This window comes from Spea bombifrons, chromosome 11 (genome assembly GCF_027358695.1).
Source record: "Spea bombifrons isolate aSpeBom1 chromosome 11, aSpeBom1.2.pri, whole genome shotgun sequence".
Lineage (NCBI taxonomy): Eukaryota > Metazoa > Chordata > Amphibia > Anura > Pelobatidae > Spea > Spea bombifrons.
This window is the reverse complement of record NC_071097.1, coordinates 35,726,623-35,742,021: the sequence shown is the minus strand read 5'-3', so window position 1 is coordinate 35,742,021 and position 15,399 is coordinate 35,726,623. Positions and strand designations below refer to the sequence as shown.

General features: G+C 43.0%; 2 protein-coding genes across 3 annotated transcripts; one reads left to right on the top strand and one right to left on the bottom strand.

Moving 5' to 3' along the window:
- The first annotated feature begins 226 nt into the window (after positions 1 to 226).
- BBIP1 (BBSome interacting protein 1) lies at positions 227 to 1,892 on the top strand. Of its 2 annotated transcripts, none has more exons than XM_053450384.1 (3): positions 227 to 299; positions 446 to 505; positions 1,344 to 1,892. In XM_053450384.1, exons 2-3 carry the CDS (start codon positions 460 to 462, stop codon positions 1,508 to 1,510), a joined length of 213 nt encoding a protein of 70 aa, XP_053306359.1. In that variant the 5' UTR covers positions 227 to 299; positions 446 to 459; the 3' UTR covers positions 1,511 to 1,892. The 2 variants fall into 2 exon arrangements, with proteins under 2 accessions (XP_053306359.1, XP_053306358.1); XM_053450383.1 differs by having other exon boundaries at positions 232 to 362.
- A 3,313-nt stretch (positions 1,893 to 5,205) lies between these two features.
- Positions 5,206 to 15,090, bottom strand: PDCD4 (programmed cell death 4). The gene is made up of 11 exons (XM_053450015.1): positions 15,081 to 15,090; positions 14,458 to 14,778; positions 13,943 to 14,037; positions 12,893 to 13,006; positions 9,895 to 10,116; positions 8,951 to 9,048; positions 8,384 to 8,498; positions 8,145 to 8,252; positions 7,812 to 7,922; positions 7,273 to 7,412; positions 5,206 to 5,956 (listed from the first exon to the last, which is right to left on the bottom strand). Exons 1-11 carry the CDS (start codon positions 15,088 to 15,090, stop codon positions 5,896 to 5,898), a joined length of 1,395 nt encoding a protein of 464 aa, XP_053305990.1. The 3' UTR covers positions 5,206 to 5,895.
- Between the last annotated feature and the right edge of the window lie 309 nt (positions 15,091 to 15,399).

The following is a 15,399-nucleotide window of genomic DNA, read 5'->3' as shown; positions in this document are numbered from 1 at the left end:
AACTTCGGAAGCGCTGCATTTGGACAGGAAGTGAAGCTTGGCCCGTGCGGAGGATTCCGAAACCTGGCTTGTATTTAGTACATGAACGTAATGACCGTTTTGCAATTTGCTGACAGAACTGCTTACAGTGTAGTCATGGTCAGCCCTTTCCCCATGTGCGGGGTCAGTGACAGCCAACCCAACGTTTTAAAGAGTCTAAAGACTACAAGTCCCAGCTCACCTTGCGCGCTGTTTGTTTGTGAATGGTGACGCCCGGCGTTGCTAAGGGCTGGCGGATTAAGCTTTACCGAGTGAATACTGTGAGTCTGGTTGATTACGGACAGAGTGAGGGACAGAGACGGGGCTGACAGGTGTCCCAGAAGGTGATGGTCCGGGCCAGGGATTGAGCGGCCCTGTATAATGTATAATGTATATTTAATGCTGCTCCTCTTTTGATGTTTTGCAGGGTCCGGATTCAGAATGCCGGAGGTGAAATCCATGTTCCGGGAAGTACTTCCTAAACAAGGTGAGCTAATAATAAGCAATATATATGCCGATCTCAGCTTGTTGCATATGGGAAATATCTGTAAGCGTCTGCTGCCCCCAAACACCCAACGTATATCATCCACCAAAGGCACTGGACTGCACCACCCCCTCCATTATCCGCTGCGGGAGTTTAGGCTTCGCGGAGGTAAACCGTTCCATAGAAATCTCACCCAAACCAGAGGTGGAACTGGTGGGCTGTGGGTATCCGCGCATGCGCTATTCCAAGCAGGTGCTGCATTTGATGAAATGCATCCCCTGCACAGCAAGTAGCTGAGGGGGTCGGGGAAACGGATGAATGTATAGAGAAGATGCTGATGAATCCCTCTTTTGATTGGCATGGAAACCATGTCGCATATCACATGCATTAAGGGGCGTATGATGGCTGGGGCGCATCTTTAACGGCTTCCTCTGCAGGGTTATCGCTGCCGTGTTCATACACGGACGCCGGTCGCCAGGTTTCTGGGATAAAGTCCAACTCGGGGAACAGATCTGTTCAGTTCTTCTGTTCGGACACAGAGGTTCTATTGTTCGATTTGAAAGGTTTGATGTCGGTTTTCATAGCAGAATGTAAGAGTTCTAAACACAGCAGACCGAGAAGTCTAGATTTTCGAAAACCGCAAAACATACTTTCCACCAGGCGTTATAACGGTTTTCGTAAACAGATGAGCAGCCGTACAGATGTGATTCCCGACGCCGGCCAGTCGTTATCCCAAATGGAATCTGTATATTTTAGTTTTCATTAACGCGAGTTAAGGCCGTTGGAGACGGTCTGCCCATTAATGATGTCCTCCGGTTCTGTTTCCATCCCCATCGTGTAGGACAGCTGTGCGTGGAAGATTTACCCACGATGGTCTTGTGCAAACCGAAGCTCCTGCCGCTGAAGTCCGTGACCCTGGCCAAGCTGGAGAAGATGCAGCGCGACGCTCAAAATGCCATCCGAGAGCAGGAACTGCCCCAGAGCGACCAGCCGTTACCCCGGCCCTGAGAAAACCGACGTGAGACGCTGTTAGAACAAACTAGTTCAGAAGCTAGAACAGACCGGGCGTGCGACGCGGGCTTCAGGGTGCGTTCAGCTCCACAGACCCTCCGACCAGACAGAGGATGGAGAAGAAACCCGCCTGTCACAAGCTACCCGGTCACCCAGTATGTGTAAAAACGCCCCAAAACACGTAGAAAGCGTACAGCCTGCTTTTCTTTTACTGTCCGGTAGCTCAGATACGGTCAGCGAGAGGGTTTTCCGTCTCTTCCAGCCAGTTTAGTTTCTCTGTAAAACTGTTGTGCTTGTCTTTTTTTCCCTTGTTTAACACTAAACTTATCCTTCTGTATTTTATGCTAATAAAAATGTAATAAAGAGCACTAGGATCCTGCACACGTGAATTTTTTTTTGTAAGTCATTTTGTGGCGCAGGAATTTCTGGGTGTCTTTATGCGATCGTGTATTTCAACAACGTCCCGGTTCAGACCTCATAAACCGATTAGTGAACCGGAGGGACCTCGTCACATCTAACAAATGCTGCTTCTCGGCTTCGTTGGGTTCTAGAATAAATCCGGAGAAACCTTTGTGGGTGACCTGAATGGGCAGAAGACCTTCGTGTGGAGTCCTGGGAGCTTTCAGGAACTGTCAGGCCGGATGGATAATAGGTGGGCTGAACCCTGAGCCCATGAGCTAACAGCTTGCCTGTGTTTCTCTCCTGATACAGCATGCAGGGAATGGATGTGATGTCACTTCCTGCATGCTGGAACAGACGGGTTGCAGAGAGGTCACATGATCTCTACATTTGCTATCGTTAGGATTTAGCAGAGTGGGATATCTGTAACGCTTCAGTTCTTATCACGATCGGTTGCAAAAGGTCAAAATCTTACATGATTTCCAAGAACAACGGGGATTATTTGCTAAAAGAAGAGTTTGCGGGAGAGCTGTGGTTTCGACAGCTTTAGAGTTGAAGGGCTAAATTGGCCCTGTACAATGTATATTTAAATAGTTAGAGACTGAAGTAATCTCACGGACTTAACTATACGTTACACAGGACCATCATGCAGCAGCCGCTCTCCCGTGTTTGACGTTCAGAATGTTTGATGACAGCGAGGATTTGAGACTAAAACTCTCCAGCTTATCGGCTCTAAAGATATACTCAATAACCAATTGTTTAACCGTTTAAGACCCACACGCCTTAGTTTTACGTACAGCGTAATGTTTTCATGGTTTGGAAAGGGTTAAGCCAAGGTATCAAACTTTTTTCTATGGAAAGGGAAAAGTAAAATCCGTACAAATCTCATCCCCGCCCCACATTGTATATCCCTCAGAGAACAGACAGCCCCACAGAAGCGCTATCTGCTTTAATTCATACTCTTAGTGCTGCCTTTGAGCACGTCCAATGCGATTTTTTGTTTTAATTTGTGTTAAAATGTTACTGTCCCTTTAAATCAGTGTTTGTTTGCGGGAAGGCTCTGCCGTCCGTTTACATCGTGTAGAAAGTCCGTATTAGTTGGAGGCCGACAGACGGTTCTGATTTCCTCAACTTATTATTAGACAAAATCACAATGTAGGAAGTATCCCCACTTATTATCGTCGCTCTGTAATCTAACATGCATTATAGTCTTTAGCAAGAGACAGAAGCAACCTCCGCCGAAGCCAAGAGTTTCTTGGGAATAAGCACTTCTTTGTTTGAAGATGTACTTGATTTCAAATATTAAACTTGAAATTTTCAGGCACATCTGGATTCCCTCACCGACTCCTCTGCCTACTCCATCAATCGGTTATTCCACTGATGGACTACTCCTTAGCAGCTAAGTTTCAAACCAAGCCCCATGTGTTTGTGCTTGCTGGGTATAAGTGCAGTAGCGTCTCGTCTACACCCCCACGAAGAGAAGATTTGTGTCTTACGTGGCGCAGAACTCTATCATTAACGTAATTGTGGTTCAGACAGAGCTCTGTGCTGGAAAGGGGAATAGTCTCGGTTCGCTTGGCACGGCTCACCCGCAGGGTAGGTAAGGAGGGGCACGATGGTTTTAAACCCTTGCCGCTGTCTAACCTTCTCACGTTTGCTGGCTGCAGGCCTTTTTGTTATTAAGTAACGCAGAGACAGTTACATTGTCACACACAGATACATACTTACATTAATCCACAGACACGTCTTCATGCTCACCCCCCCATTCTAACCAATTTTCTGTTACTACCTCAAATTATTAAACGTATGATACTCCGCCTAAATTACAATAAAAAAAACTCATTTGTACCAATTTCATAATTATTACTGGTTGGAAGAAAGAGCGTCATTATTTAGACAATTCAAAAGAAAATTCATTTCTAACAACTAACCCATCGAACGAGTCGAATAATCTCAGGATGATCAGCCTGTGTTTCGGAATATTAAAAAAAAAAAAAAAAAAAAAAGGGAAGCGCTCCCTAAAAAGTAGACTTTGCATTTGGATTTGTAAAAATTTTAACGAAATTTGATAATTTTGTTAATTCATACAAATTTTTGAAAATGAAGACCACAACGAAACAAAAACAAAGCGAAGAACTCAGAATGTTTGGTCACGTTTCACGGTCATTCATTCTCTCTCAATATGTCTCACCGTCTCCTTTCCCGCAGCCCCGATTTAAATGTGAGGTGACCGCTGCAGGTAGGGAAAGATATCAGCTGTGGTCGTAGTAGTCCATGCTTTCCATGTTTTAATACCCGAGCTTTGCGCTAGACACCGCGGGAGCCTCAAGAATAGGCGATGAGGAGGCAACGTCATCGTGCCCGGTGGGAGGTCTGGGTTGGAGAGCAGCGGTGTGAGTGGAGAGGGGTAAGGTGGGAGTGTATGTTGTAAGCTGGAATTCGCTAGAACTTTTAATGCGGGTGAAGCTGTTGGGTTTGTAACTTGCGGTCGCCTCAATGATCCAAGGGACGGCATTCAGTAGGATCCGAGAGGATGCCCGCTGTAGCCGAATCCATTGTTTGTGTGGAAGTTTCCGGACCCAGTCCACATGCCCGGCCACGTTACTCCCCTGTGGTCAGTCCCTTAATGTCTACAGTGGATTAAACCATTGTAAGAAAGGGATTAAAGGTAAAAAGCAGCAGCGATAGAAAACACCCGTCTCATTCAGTAGACTTCTTTCCCAGGGTATGCGCAAGAGAAACAACTCAAGTTTTGTATTCGGCAACAACCCCCACGTACAGCAATACCCCAACGTCTACATGATTATTTGTGACAAGTTTAGGCCACTGACATTGATCACTGATAAGGAACACTAATTAGTGTTCCTTATCTCCAAGTGGCATAATGACTTGATCACTCCTATTGGTCAGGAGTGATCGGTTTACCATCAGCCCACTTTGATTGGTGCTGCAGCAGTCTGAACAGCAGCAGAGCCTTAAATGACAGACATGGAAGCACCTTTGATTCCAGGTCAGGGCAGGATTTTAGACAGCAGCAGCGCCCCATCACAATTGTGGCAAAGCAGGAGCATGTTCTAGCAATGACATACCGGTTACGTCACTGGTCCTCAAGAGACTTTTCCCGATGAAGTACCTGGTACATCATTTTCTGCCAAGGGGTTAAAAGCACCCGAGGCATAAAAATTGGGGATTCTATCACATTATATGCCACTGTACGCCAGATAAAAACGATCAGAAAAGACTAAGGAAAGTTGGTGAGCGAGAAGAAACATTTAAATTAGACCACTATACAATTATTTGCATCACTAAATATTTATTTAGTTTTTTTCCATATATACACTCGCACATTCTAGCAGAACTCCATTCATATTTCCAGTTAATACTTTTGTAGAAAAATAGATGTTCCAGCCACCATATTCTGAACACTCGTGTCAAAACTAAAATGTTCTCTGGAAAGATGAATACAAAGGTTCAATTTCCCCTTTATTTGCTTCAAGGGAGCAAGACATGCCCCCCCCCCCAGCACAAGTCGATGCATTACCGAAAATAAATCAATTCTCCCTTACTGAAAAGTGTTAAACCGCAGCAGCCAACGTGGGGCTTGGGTATCCCTCTTCCCCGTATTATAAAGCTTTTCATGAAACCAGTGATTTTACTACAAAAAGCACTGAGCTTGAAAGGAAAGTGTGGCATTTGCACAGGGATGCAGATCATGGAATGATTGGGCCCTAAACCAATGGCACTTTACAGAAAACTAGCTTATTCAATTCACCACCCGTATGTGGATTTTCCTTTCTGGAGCCTCCTTGCACCTAAACGCCCAGTCACTGAGAAAGTGAATGTATAAACTATATAAGAAAGGCTTAGTACCCATAACATTTTAGAATGATGAAATAAATGTATTTAACATGAACCGTGCTTGTTGACTTAAGTGATTTGTTTTCCATTGTCCCGCATGTCTGATGCGGAGACTGCGATGCCCGTTAGTAGCTCTCTGATTTCAGACGTCCTCCATCTCCTTCACTCACAAAACGTTTTCTTCCTCTGCAAAAGAAACATTGAGTCATATTAAGAAACTATTCACAATGTGAGATAATGGAATTATAAAATAATGCAATAGGAGAGAGAGGAAATACAGACAACGCTCATCGCACACTCCTCCCTCTTATCAACTACAACCTCTATGATGCTCAGCCATGCGGCTGGCAAAGCATCATAGGCATTGAGGTTTAGAAACTGCTACAGAAACAATTGGGCCATGCTGGTGTCTAAGGTATAGAAATAGAAGAAGGGATGGGTAACCCTTAAGGCACCACTACTTCCCATCATGCCAAAGCATCAATGCATAGCCTAGAATGCTGGGATTTGTAGTTACAAAAGAGATGGAGCTACAGCCGTGCCCACTGAGGGCATGGCTGTGTAGGAACTGGATAGTAGACTGCTGGCACAATCGTCCAAAGGCTTTTAGTGAATTCATGAAGCAGCTTGTTCCTCGCTGCATACATATTATGGGAAAATGGCTTGTAATCTGGATGAGAACCAGAACACATTTTGGTAGCATGCAGTAATTGAAATTGATGAGGGCGAGATTTACTTATTAAGAGCCCCCCTGAAATGTGGCTGCTTTCGGGGGGGGGGTACACCCAAAACTGAAGGCTGGTTGTGGCCTGCTGCCCCCAAAATTTTGAATATAATAAAAATGATAATCCAGGGAGACCTCTGTGCTCCCCGCGTTTGAATAATAAACATTCAGTAAGACCGTATTCATCTCGCCTCTGTTTGTTTAAGTGTCTGTGGGAAGAGGAAGTCTCGGTAAAAGGCTGGGCTTGTTTTCTTTTCATTACTTCTGAATGCTGGGTTTCTAAAACCTGCTTAAAGCCTCCATGTCTTGTGCATCTTCTCTAATAAAAACACATATTTGGAATAATTCAAAGACAGAACTAACGAATCCACATGAAAAAAAAAAAAAAATAACTGTGGCTGCCTTTCAATTATTACGCATATACAACCGGCTGTGAACAACTAAACCAAAAGAAATCCTCCATCTGTTCTTGTAAATCCGTTTCGCCATCAGGAGTTAGAATTATTCTAATTACCGTTAAACTCAGGGGTTGTTTTTTGCCACTATTTCTATGATGCGTATCTTCTTTTGGCTGAGGACCATGTGAGCTGAAGTTCAGGTAAAGCAGTAGAGCCACCTGTTGGCACATGTTGTACTAAGTGATTCTGTGAAACCAGAGCTGGACCTCGTTGCTTTAGGACACCCGTTAAAGTTTACACTAAAGCTAGAGCCTCAGTACAGTGGATGGCAGAACACTACTAGTAAAGCGACATATAGGGGTGTTAGAGGAGAGAAGCACCTGGAAGGACACAGGTCTCTTATCGGTTTGGAGATTATCCCCGCCTTGAAGCAGTCCTCTACAAAGCGTTCCAGCACAGAGTATGCGTGAGGCGCATCCAAATTAATGTCAGGGATTTCTTGGTAAATTCGATCGAAGCCCTGAAAACACAAAAGATCGGAATAAATAACTCACTTTGAAAACCATTAGAAATCAGCAATATCATTGTGTGCCAAGACTGCTCATCCACCAAAAGAAAAGCAGTAACACTTAGTGGCATCCCTTACTTATAGTGGATCAGTACTTGATGTAGGTAATCTAACCCTTTGAGTGCCTGGACACATTCCTACTCTTTAGTACACTTTAACTCAGGGGGTTAAGATATTACTGGTATTTATATAGCGTCAACAATTCTCGCAGTGCTTCTTGCAGCCCATACACTTGAAGGGTCTGACAAAACTAGAACTGACAAAGTAAGACAAACCAATACATTAGTGAAGTGAGCCCTGCTCGCAAACTTACAATCTGAAAATATACAGCCGGCACGTGATAAAACCTACCCTTCTCATTTGGTCCAAAGTGATGACCGCTGACTTCCACAGGGCTTCCAACAAACTCAGCATCATCTTGTAGGTGGCGTCACCAGTTGATTCCAGGACCATCAGGACTGCCTACAAGAAAAATAAAGCAAAAACTCCAATTACTGGGAATTTCCTGATGTTACAGCAAATGTTACACAAAGATTACAGAATCTCACTAGTGACAGCACAGGTCTTTACGGTAGCCCAGAGCAATCACATCACTTTTGCTCTACTCACGGGACATGACTTTAAAAAAAGAAAAAATCCTCCGTGGCCCATGCTGGCAACTGCAGTTTCACAATTTCCACTTACTTCATACACAAGTTCATGATGAAAGTGCGGGACCTCTAGCTCTTGGAGACAACGTTCGGCCTCTGAGACATCATTAGAAAGTACGTATTCCTTCAGCAACATGTCAATCTGTCAGGTGGAGGGGACAAAAAAAAATTGATTTCCATATACCGCAGGGAGACCATAATATTTGGACACATATGTTGACCAATAAAAAAAAAATAAAAAAAATAATACATGTAAACCGAGGGCACACTTACCTCTTTAACTAGTTTTTTAACTGGCTGCTGCCCGCCGCCTGTTCCCCAAACACTGTCTATTCTCCTTCCTCCTTTACTCATGGTCAGCAGAATAGTTGCCCGATTCAGAGCCGCTCTGAAAAGAAAACGTATCAAGCAATCTTATGAAAATTAGCCCCACTGATTTCAGTAGATTGTTGCCCATTTATTTTGCCTGCAAATTAAGGTTAATTCAGACACAGCATGGCCACACTGGCGGATGAGCCCAAGAGGGACTCTGCTGCAGCAAAAAGGACCACAAGAATAAATAAGCGGGGCAGCTTGAACAGAATTTACTCAGGCTCACCCTCTTCAACACAGAAGCAGCGTAGGCAGAGGCAGGTGTTGGGCCCAGAGACACTAAAGAAAATACTTCTTAAATTTCAATACACAAAAAAATAGAATGTCTAATCCCGTAATTTTAAACCTGAATAAACCCATAGCAGTTTTAGACTATCATATATGCATGCATGTCCACAAGCTCGTAGTGTTGGAGCGCAGGCTTTCCTCGCATGTTCCTGTATTACAGTTGCGCCACGTGTAACTTACCGAGAGTAGTCACAATCCACCGTGCCTTTGTAGCTGTCAATGTAAGTCTTGCTAAGGATTCCATCTCCAACGGCTCGAGCAATGAACTGCCCGACTAACTGCAGGGACAATCACAAATAGCAACATGAAAAGCTGTACTTACACTATAAAGCTGCTCTATGCAGAACATTCAGAGTCTGTGAGACATTCATTCTGAACGGGAAAACAAGTTTTAAAAATGGACAAAGTTCCTAACCTAGTTTTCTAAACAAGAGTGTTTCCTGCAGGTGGCAAAAAATACAAATAAAAAAAAAAGAAGAAGAGCACTTGAAAGGAAAGCAGCTTTTGTGCAGGATATTTTAAAGTATTCATGTTATAGTTATAGAGGTCTGACTATAAGACTAAGATCCAGATGCCCCGCAGCACTGTAGGGGATGTGGATCCTTCTCTCTGGCAACAGACGCTGCTTCACGGCACTGGGGCTTCTATGACAGAGCGCTGGCGTGACATGAGCTTCCGGCACTCCGTCATAGAAGCCCCAGCAGAGGTTGTCTACGCGCATCACGCAGATGTCCACCAGCTGTGCCCACTGCCCACTAGATACCAGGCAGTTTGGAGCACAGGAGGCAAGTCTGGCGATGCATTAGTAAGTCGGGGGGGGCGCAGAGAAAAGGAGATAAAAAAGACAAAAAATTTACTCATTTTTTTTTTCATTTTTTTCTTTTTTTTTTTAAAGACGGAAAAATAGTTTACATGTAAATTAATATGTACTAGTAAAATTTTCCTATAGGGTAGTCTTATATTCAGGCTCTTTCCCCCCCCTTAATAATAGTTTTGGGGGTTCGTCTTATAATCGAGCAAATACGGTAATTTGTGTTGCTTCCAAAAAGGCAAGCGAGAAACCTCTGTCCTGAGGCAGATGAGACAGAAGACAGATATAGGTAGGTGCGCCCCTATGAACGTACCTGTGGTGCTTTAGGGGTGTCCAAGACCAGTTCAGGCAGCTCCTGCAGAAGTTTGTCAAAAGACGAAGCTACATCTTCAGCGCTGAGAAGCGTGCCGCACAGATCATGCAGAAGCTTGGATGTCATTTCTCGGTGACTTGCCTTTCCTTCTAAGGCCAGCGATACCGCCAGCATTGGGAGGCCACACTTCAATTCACCAAGATTTAAATCCTTTAACATTTCCTGCAGTAAATCAAATAAATAGATTGGTAAAAAGGTAATAAGATTTAATTAGATTTAAAAAAAACAGACAGACATTGGGTCTTTATATACCACTGACAGAAAGGATAGTGTCTGTTAATTATCTGGCATTTTACTGGAAAGAATTTTAATCCTATGCCATCAAAGTTACAATGTACCACTGAAAAAGAATGCTATGCCCACTTTAAGAGCTGTTCTATACTCCAAACTGTCCCATAAATCCCTCTTCAGGACCCAAATCCCTATGCCCCTACTTTATAGGATCTGGGTACGAGTATGACGGCGCAATAGAATAAATATATTTATTATATGTTTCGCGTTAAAAACAGAAAAGAGGTTTACACCAAAATGTCTGCTAATTGCACATCAGGCGTTCTCTTTGTAAAGTTAGGTCAGCGCCGCTGTGACTCAGATTAGATTATTATTGTAGTTACAAAATGACAGAAGTCACTTCAACAACAGCGCCAACTCCTTATTTAATTATGCTTATTGCAGTTATAAAAGTTAGTTACCGAACTGAAAAGAAATTTGGAGTCTCCCGAGCTTTTCCAATCCTACAAGGTCTTTCCGGACCAGGAGAAAAAGGCAATTGGCTGCCTGTTATGGATGCTACAAATATCACAAGATTCTTATTACACTCACAGAAAATTATCTTCAAACCGCATCTGTTTAACCCTTTCCATACAAATGTTTGTTTTTTAACCATGATTCCCCTTTTCCGTGTTTATTGACAACATGGACTACCCCCTGTCAGCAGAAGCCAGTATCTTTTATACAAAGAAAGGGTGTATCATTTGTGTGGGTGCATAAGACAGCCTGACATGTCCCTGCAGCTGTGAAAAAACACACGACGTACAGGTATGTCCTAAAAGGTAGTTTTGCTGCACCTATTGTGGACATACCTGTACGTCTACAACAATACAGATGCTGGTGCTAATTTGAATGGGTAAGGGCGAAGTTGGCTATAAACTTTAAAATTCGAACACAGAAGGACGGATTCATCCACCCAGGAAAGGAAATATCTGACCTGATTAAATACACAGACTGCAGTTCTGTAATCAGGCCAGACCCAGCTTTTGCTGCTCATGTAGCTTCACCTAGATTGTGTTTACAGTGTCAAACCGATCTGAAAAATAACACCTGGCACGAGGCTGTGAAGTCCTCAGACAAGGAATTCAAGGTTACGCCCCACCGGGAATTGTTATGGAGCCAAATCTGTTCTGCTGATAAGAAACTTTCCTTCCCCTTGGCGGATTGTCTCAGAATGAGCCTCCAAACGCCAGCGGAGAATCAGCCCGAACGCCTCCTCCAAACAAGAGACTTTTAAAAAAGGGAAAAGATTTCAGGAAGAGGGAGCCGGGCTTTACCCAATACAAAACACAGCAATTTTCAGCAAACCACCCAGTCCGAGTCAAACAGAGACATTTCAAGACTCTACCCAGATATATCTATGCTGTAAAAATAAGTGCTTTCACTAATACTTTCTTATTTCCCCGCCAATCCTAACAGTAAACGGTTAAAAACCTGAATACAGGACTAGAAACCAATGTAACCAGCATGGCACACAGAGGCATCGGAGAGTTCTCGTGAACCCTCTTAGCATTTTCTTCTTTGATTCCTCTCCAACGTCATTGCTTTCTTCTCTTAAGTCCCATCGTAGTATTAGTTTCCCCGACGACTCAGTCATGTTCTCTTTCTCGCTCTCAAAGCCACGACAAGACCAATGAGCCCATCTGCTATATTAATACACCATGCTCCTGCATGCGGCTAATGCCAAAGGAAGGCTTGTGCCAGCCCTGACGTTAGCCCGGTGCCATGTGTCAGTAAAGGGGGCTATTGTTAATGGTTACATAATCAGTTTGTAATAGTAAAACATAAAATTCCTAGGCAAGCCTCATGGGTTAAAAACGCAGCTACCGTGAGACTACACAATACTCTTTTGTTCCTTTAAAACAAACTGTAATTAAACATTAATGTGAAGCCTCTAACTAGTGTTTAAGGAAATGTCAAAGAATATATATTCGCTTCATGGTCAGACAGCGCCATCATACAAGCCCTTCCCTGGAGGCTGAAGCATCCCAGACACAGAGGGCACCCTCAATGCTGGGAATTAGTCCTATTACAGACCATGGGCCAAAAGTCAATGCCCTGCTCCCACCACAGTCCTAGGGGTCACCACTACTGGCCAACCGGTTCAAAATAAAATGAAAACACATCCGACTTATTATATGAAGCTTAAAGTAACTAAGCAAGTTATACTCCCTATTATTGGAAAAAAATGGCGTTGTACTTCCTGAAAATAATGCCCATCAAGAGATAGCAGTCTGCCAGCTAATTGTTTAAACTCCGAAGCTGCGCATGCTTATGTACAAATGACATCGTGTTTCGCACAGGGTTATCTTTCTATGTGTGTTTCAGTAGGTATCATTTTTTTGGCCACCCATTACTCTTTATTTTATCATAAACACATAGTGTTACAGTGATAAGTTTATTTTATACCCCAAATACCAAATTTGAGGTTAAGGTAGCAATTTGCCGCTGTGCATGCTGTTAAAGCACCAACACTTTGGGAAATAAAGTAAGGGACATTACAGGGGTCCAAGTTTTTAAGGAACAGGGTAGACATGTTCCTTTGTGTCCTAAAAGCCAGTGCATGGAATAAGCCCATATAAATTCCCAGTCCCTGTAGCCGTCACAAGCAGCCGCCTCATAAAGATACATGCGACATATTACAGTAGTGAAAACGAAAGGAACATACTGCTACTTCATTGGTGTCCCCGTGCTCAAAATACTCCTGAACAATCGGCGTGACTGATTTTTCAAATGTCTTTTCATCCAGAGGAAGGACAGTGGTCTCGTAAACACAGTTCTCCTATAAAAATTCAAACAAGGGGAAAAAATGCAGGATCAGCAAATGTGGCCGTGAAAACAAAAGAAGCTTTTTTGCCGTGTATTTTCCCACGTTTGATAAGTCAGCAGTCAGACAGCTTAACCCCCTTAACCTCTTCATTGCAAGGGTAGTCAACAATATTTTAAAGAACAATGAGGGGTATGTAGCAAGGTACACACTGTTTTATAGGCTTAGCTTGTTTTGCAGGGGAGGGATCCATTGTCATGAAGAGACATGTTTACAGCCGTTCTATTCTTTGCTTCTCTGACTTTGGCATTACGGTTCCCAGATAGGGGGCATGATTGCGCCACCACTTAACAGTTACCATACAGAAAAGAAAAGGGAATCCCAACCATACCCACATTTGTAAATAGAGATCTTTGCAGATGGTGTGCTCTAAAATCACATCACCATGGCTAAAATATATTAAGACATTTACACAACTTTCCAAACGCATTTAGCAGGCAAATGTTGGAGAAATTAAAAAACAATCAAACATTGCCCTGCGGCAGTGGCAGTAAAAACATGGACTGCTCTAATGGGAATATTTTTATAAAGCCTTTCCTTTATGCAGGGTTGGCGGCATTAGGACATATTACCGGCACAATTGGAAGAACTTGTTATTTTTGTCCAACGAGCAGCACAGATCAGATCTTTCGCTTTTTAGATATCCTTTAGAAAACCATCAAAAATATATGTCGTGAAGGGGTTTTTTTTTTTTGAGCTCAGGGACACATCGGATTTTCCCTAAAATGAGCTCGCTGTTTAGAGATGCATCCCGCCTGTCTGGTTATAGAGCTTCACTTCCCCTGAACCATCAGATAAATAAGAAATATCACTGTGTGATCAAGGAGTCTCCAAAGTTTCATGCAGATAAGTTGTTACAGCTTCTGCCAAACAAACAATATTAACACCTACCTGATCCTCGTCATAGTTTGGGTCTCTGATGTCAACTTCTTCTACATCATACACTTGTCCGGGTGGGCCCCAGACTCCTTTACCACCAGCACCTCCTAATTAGAAAGCGCAAAAACAGAGAAGCTGTATAGAGCACATAAATATACAATGTATGACCACATGGAGAGTTTTATTAGTTTTTCTATTCCATGTATTACTGCAAATCTCTTCATATAATGTTAAAGTGCTGCTAATAATTACCTAAAGTGACACTTCAGCCATCAGGTGCCCTTTAATGCATGTAACAGCAGAGAAGTGCCTTTAAAATGTAATGTAATGTAATGCAATGGGGGGCAGCTCTGCAGACTTTCCCTGCCCCAGGTACTTGTCATGCAGAAGTGTTCGGTCAAACACATCTCCTGCCACGTGATATACTTAGGGACACACTGTGCGCATGTGCTCAGACCAATTATATATCTATCTTACATAAAAGCATATTCTTAAAAAAGAAAGGAGACCCAAAAATAAATGTGTACCTTTTTTAGGCAGCCCCCTTCCTTTCCCTGTTCTAGATTTTCTGTCCATAAGCTTTGTCTTCGGACTTGTGGGTAAAATCCCTCGATGTCCCTCCCCATTGTCGCTGACGGAGTCTCCCCTTCCAGAGTCCCGCGAAGAATTCTTCCGTAAGCGACGCTTTGCTTTGGCGTTGAGCTTGGCTTCGTTCAGCGACGTTACCGGCCAGTTCCCATTGATTTCATTCTTGCTCTCTTCTAGTCCGGATAGATCTTCATCTCCATAAAAGAGTGAATCATTAAGACCATCAGATTCTGAAATAAATATATATGGCTTCTTACAGACTTAACATGTACTAGCCCCTTGTTATATATATATATTCTACACAAAAGAATGGGCATTTGCACCATTTGGTGGCCTACATACACCAATGAATTAAAGAAGCCTAACAATTTTAAGAGATAAAGAGCGCCTGTACAATGGGACTGCATAAATATTTTGTGAAAACACTAGCGCGGCTATGGCTAATGTCAGCCTTGCACACAAGTCAAGTGATTACCAACAATAAGCCAGTGTGAGGTCTGCAACTAAACATAAAAAAACCCATAAGTAAGCAATTTTGCCATTTATGGCTTATCATGTTCACCCTTTTCCATGTTTAATGTACTTGACCAAATATATTGTCTCTTCAAGGAACTATACAGTTTTTTTGTATAGTCTGTCATGTAGTATGAATGAAATGTCAGAAAATAAATGGATATGCAATTTTACATAGTATCTTTTCCCCCCACAAATTAGCCGCTGATCACAAAAGCCCTGATTTGTGTTCAACAACAGCCCCCGAGTGGAATAATACCCCACCAAAAAGTTATAAAGCCGAAACTCAGATTGTAATGTTGCACCGGCGGTTCTTCTCCACCCTTGTCTGTATTCACTGAAATGTCAGAGCTAAATTGGAAATATTT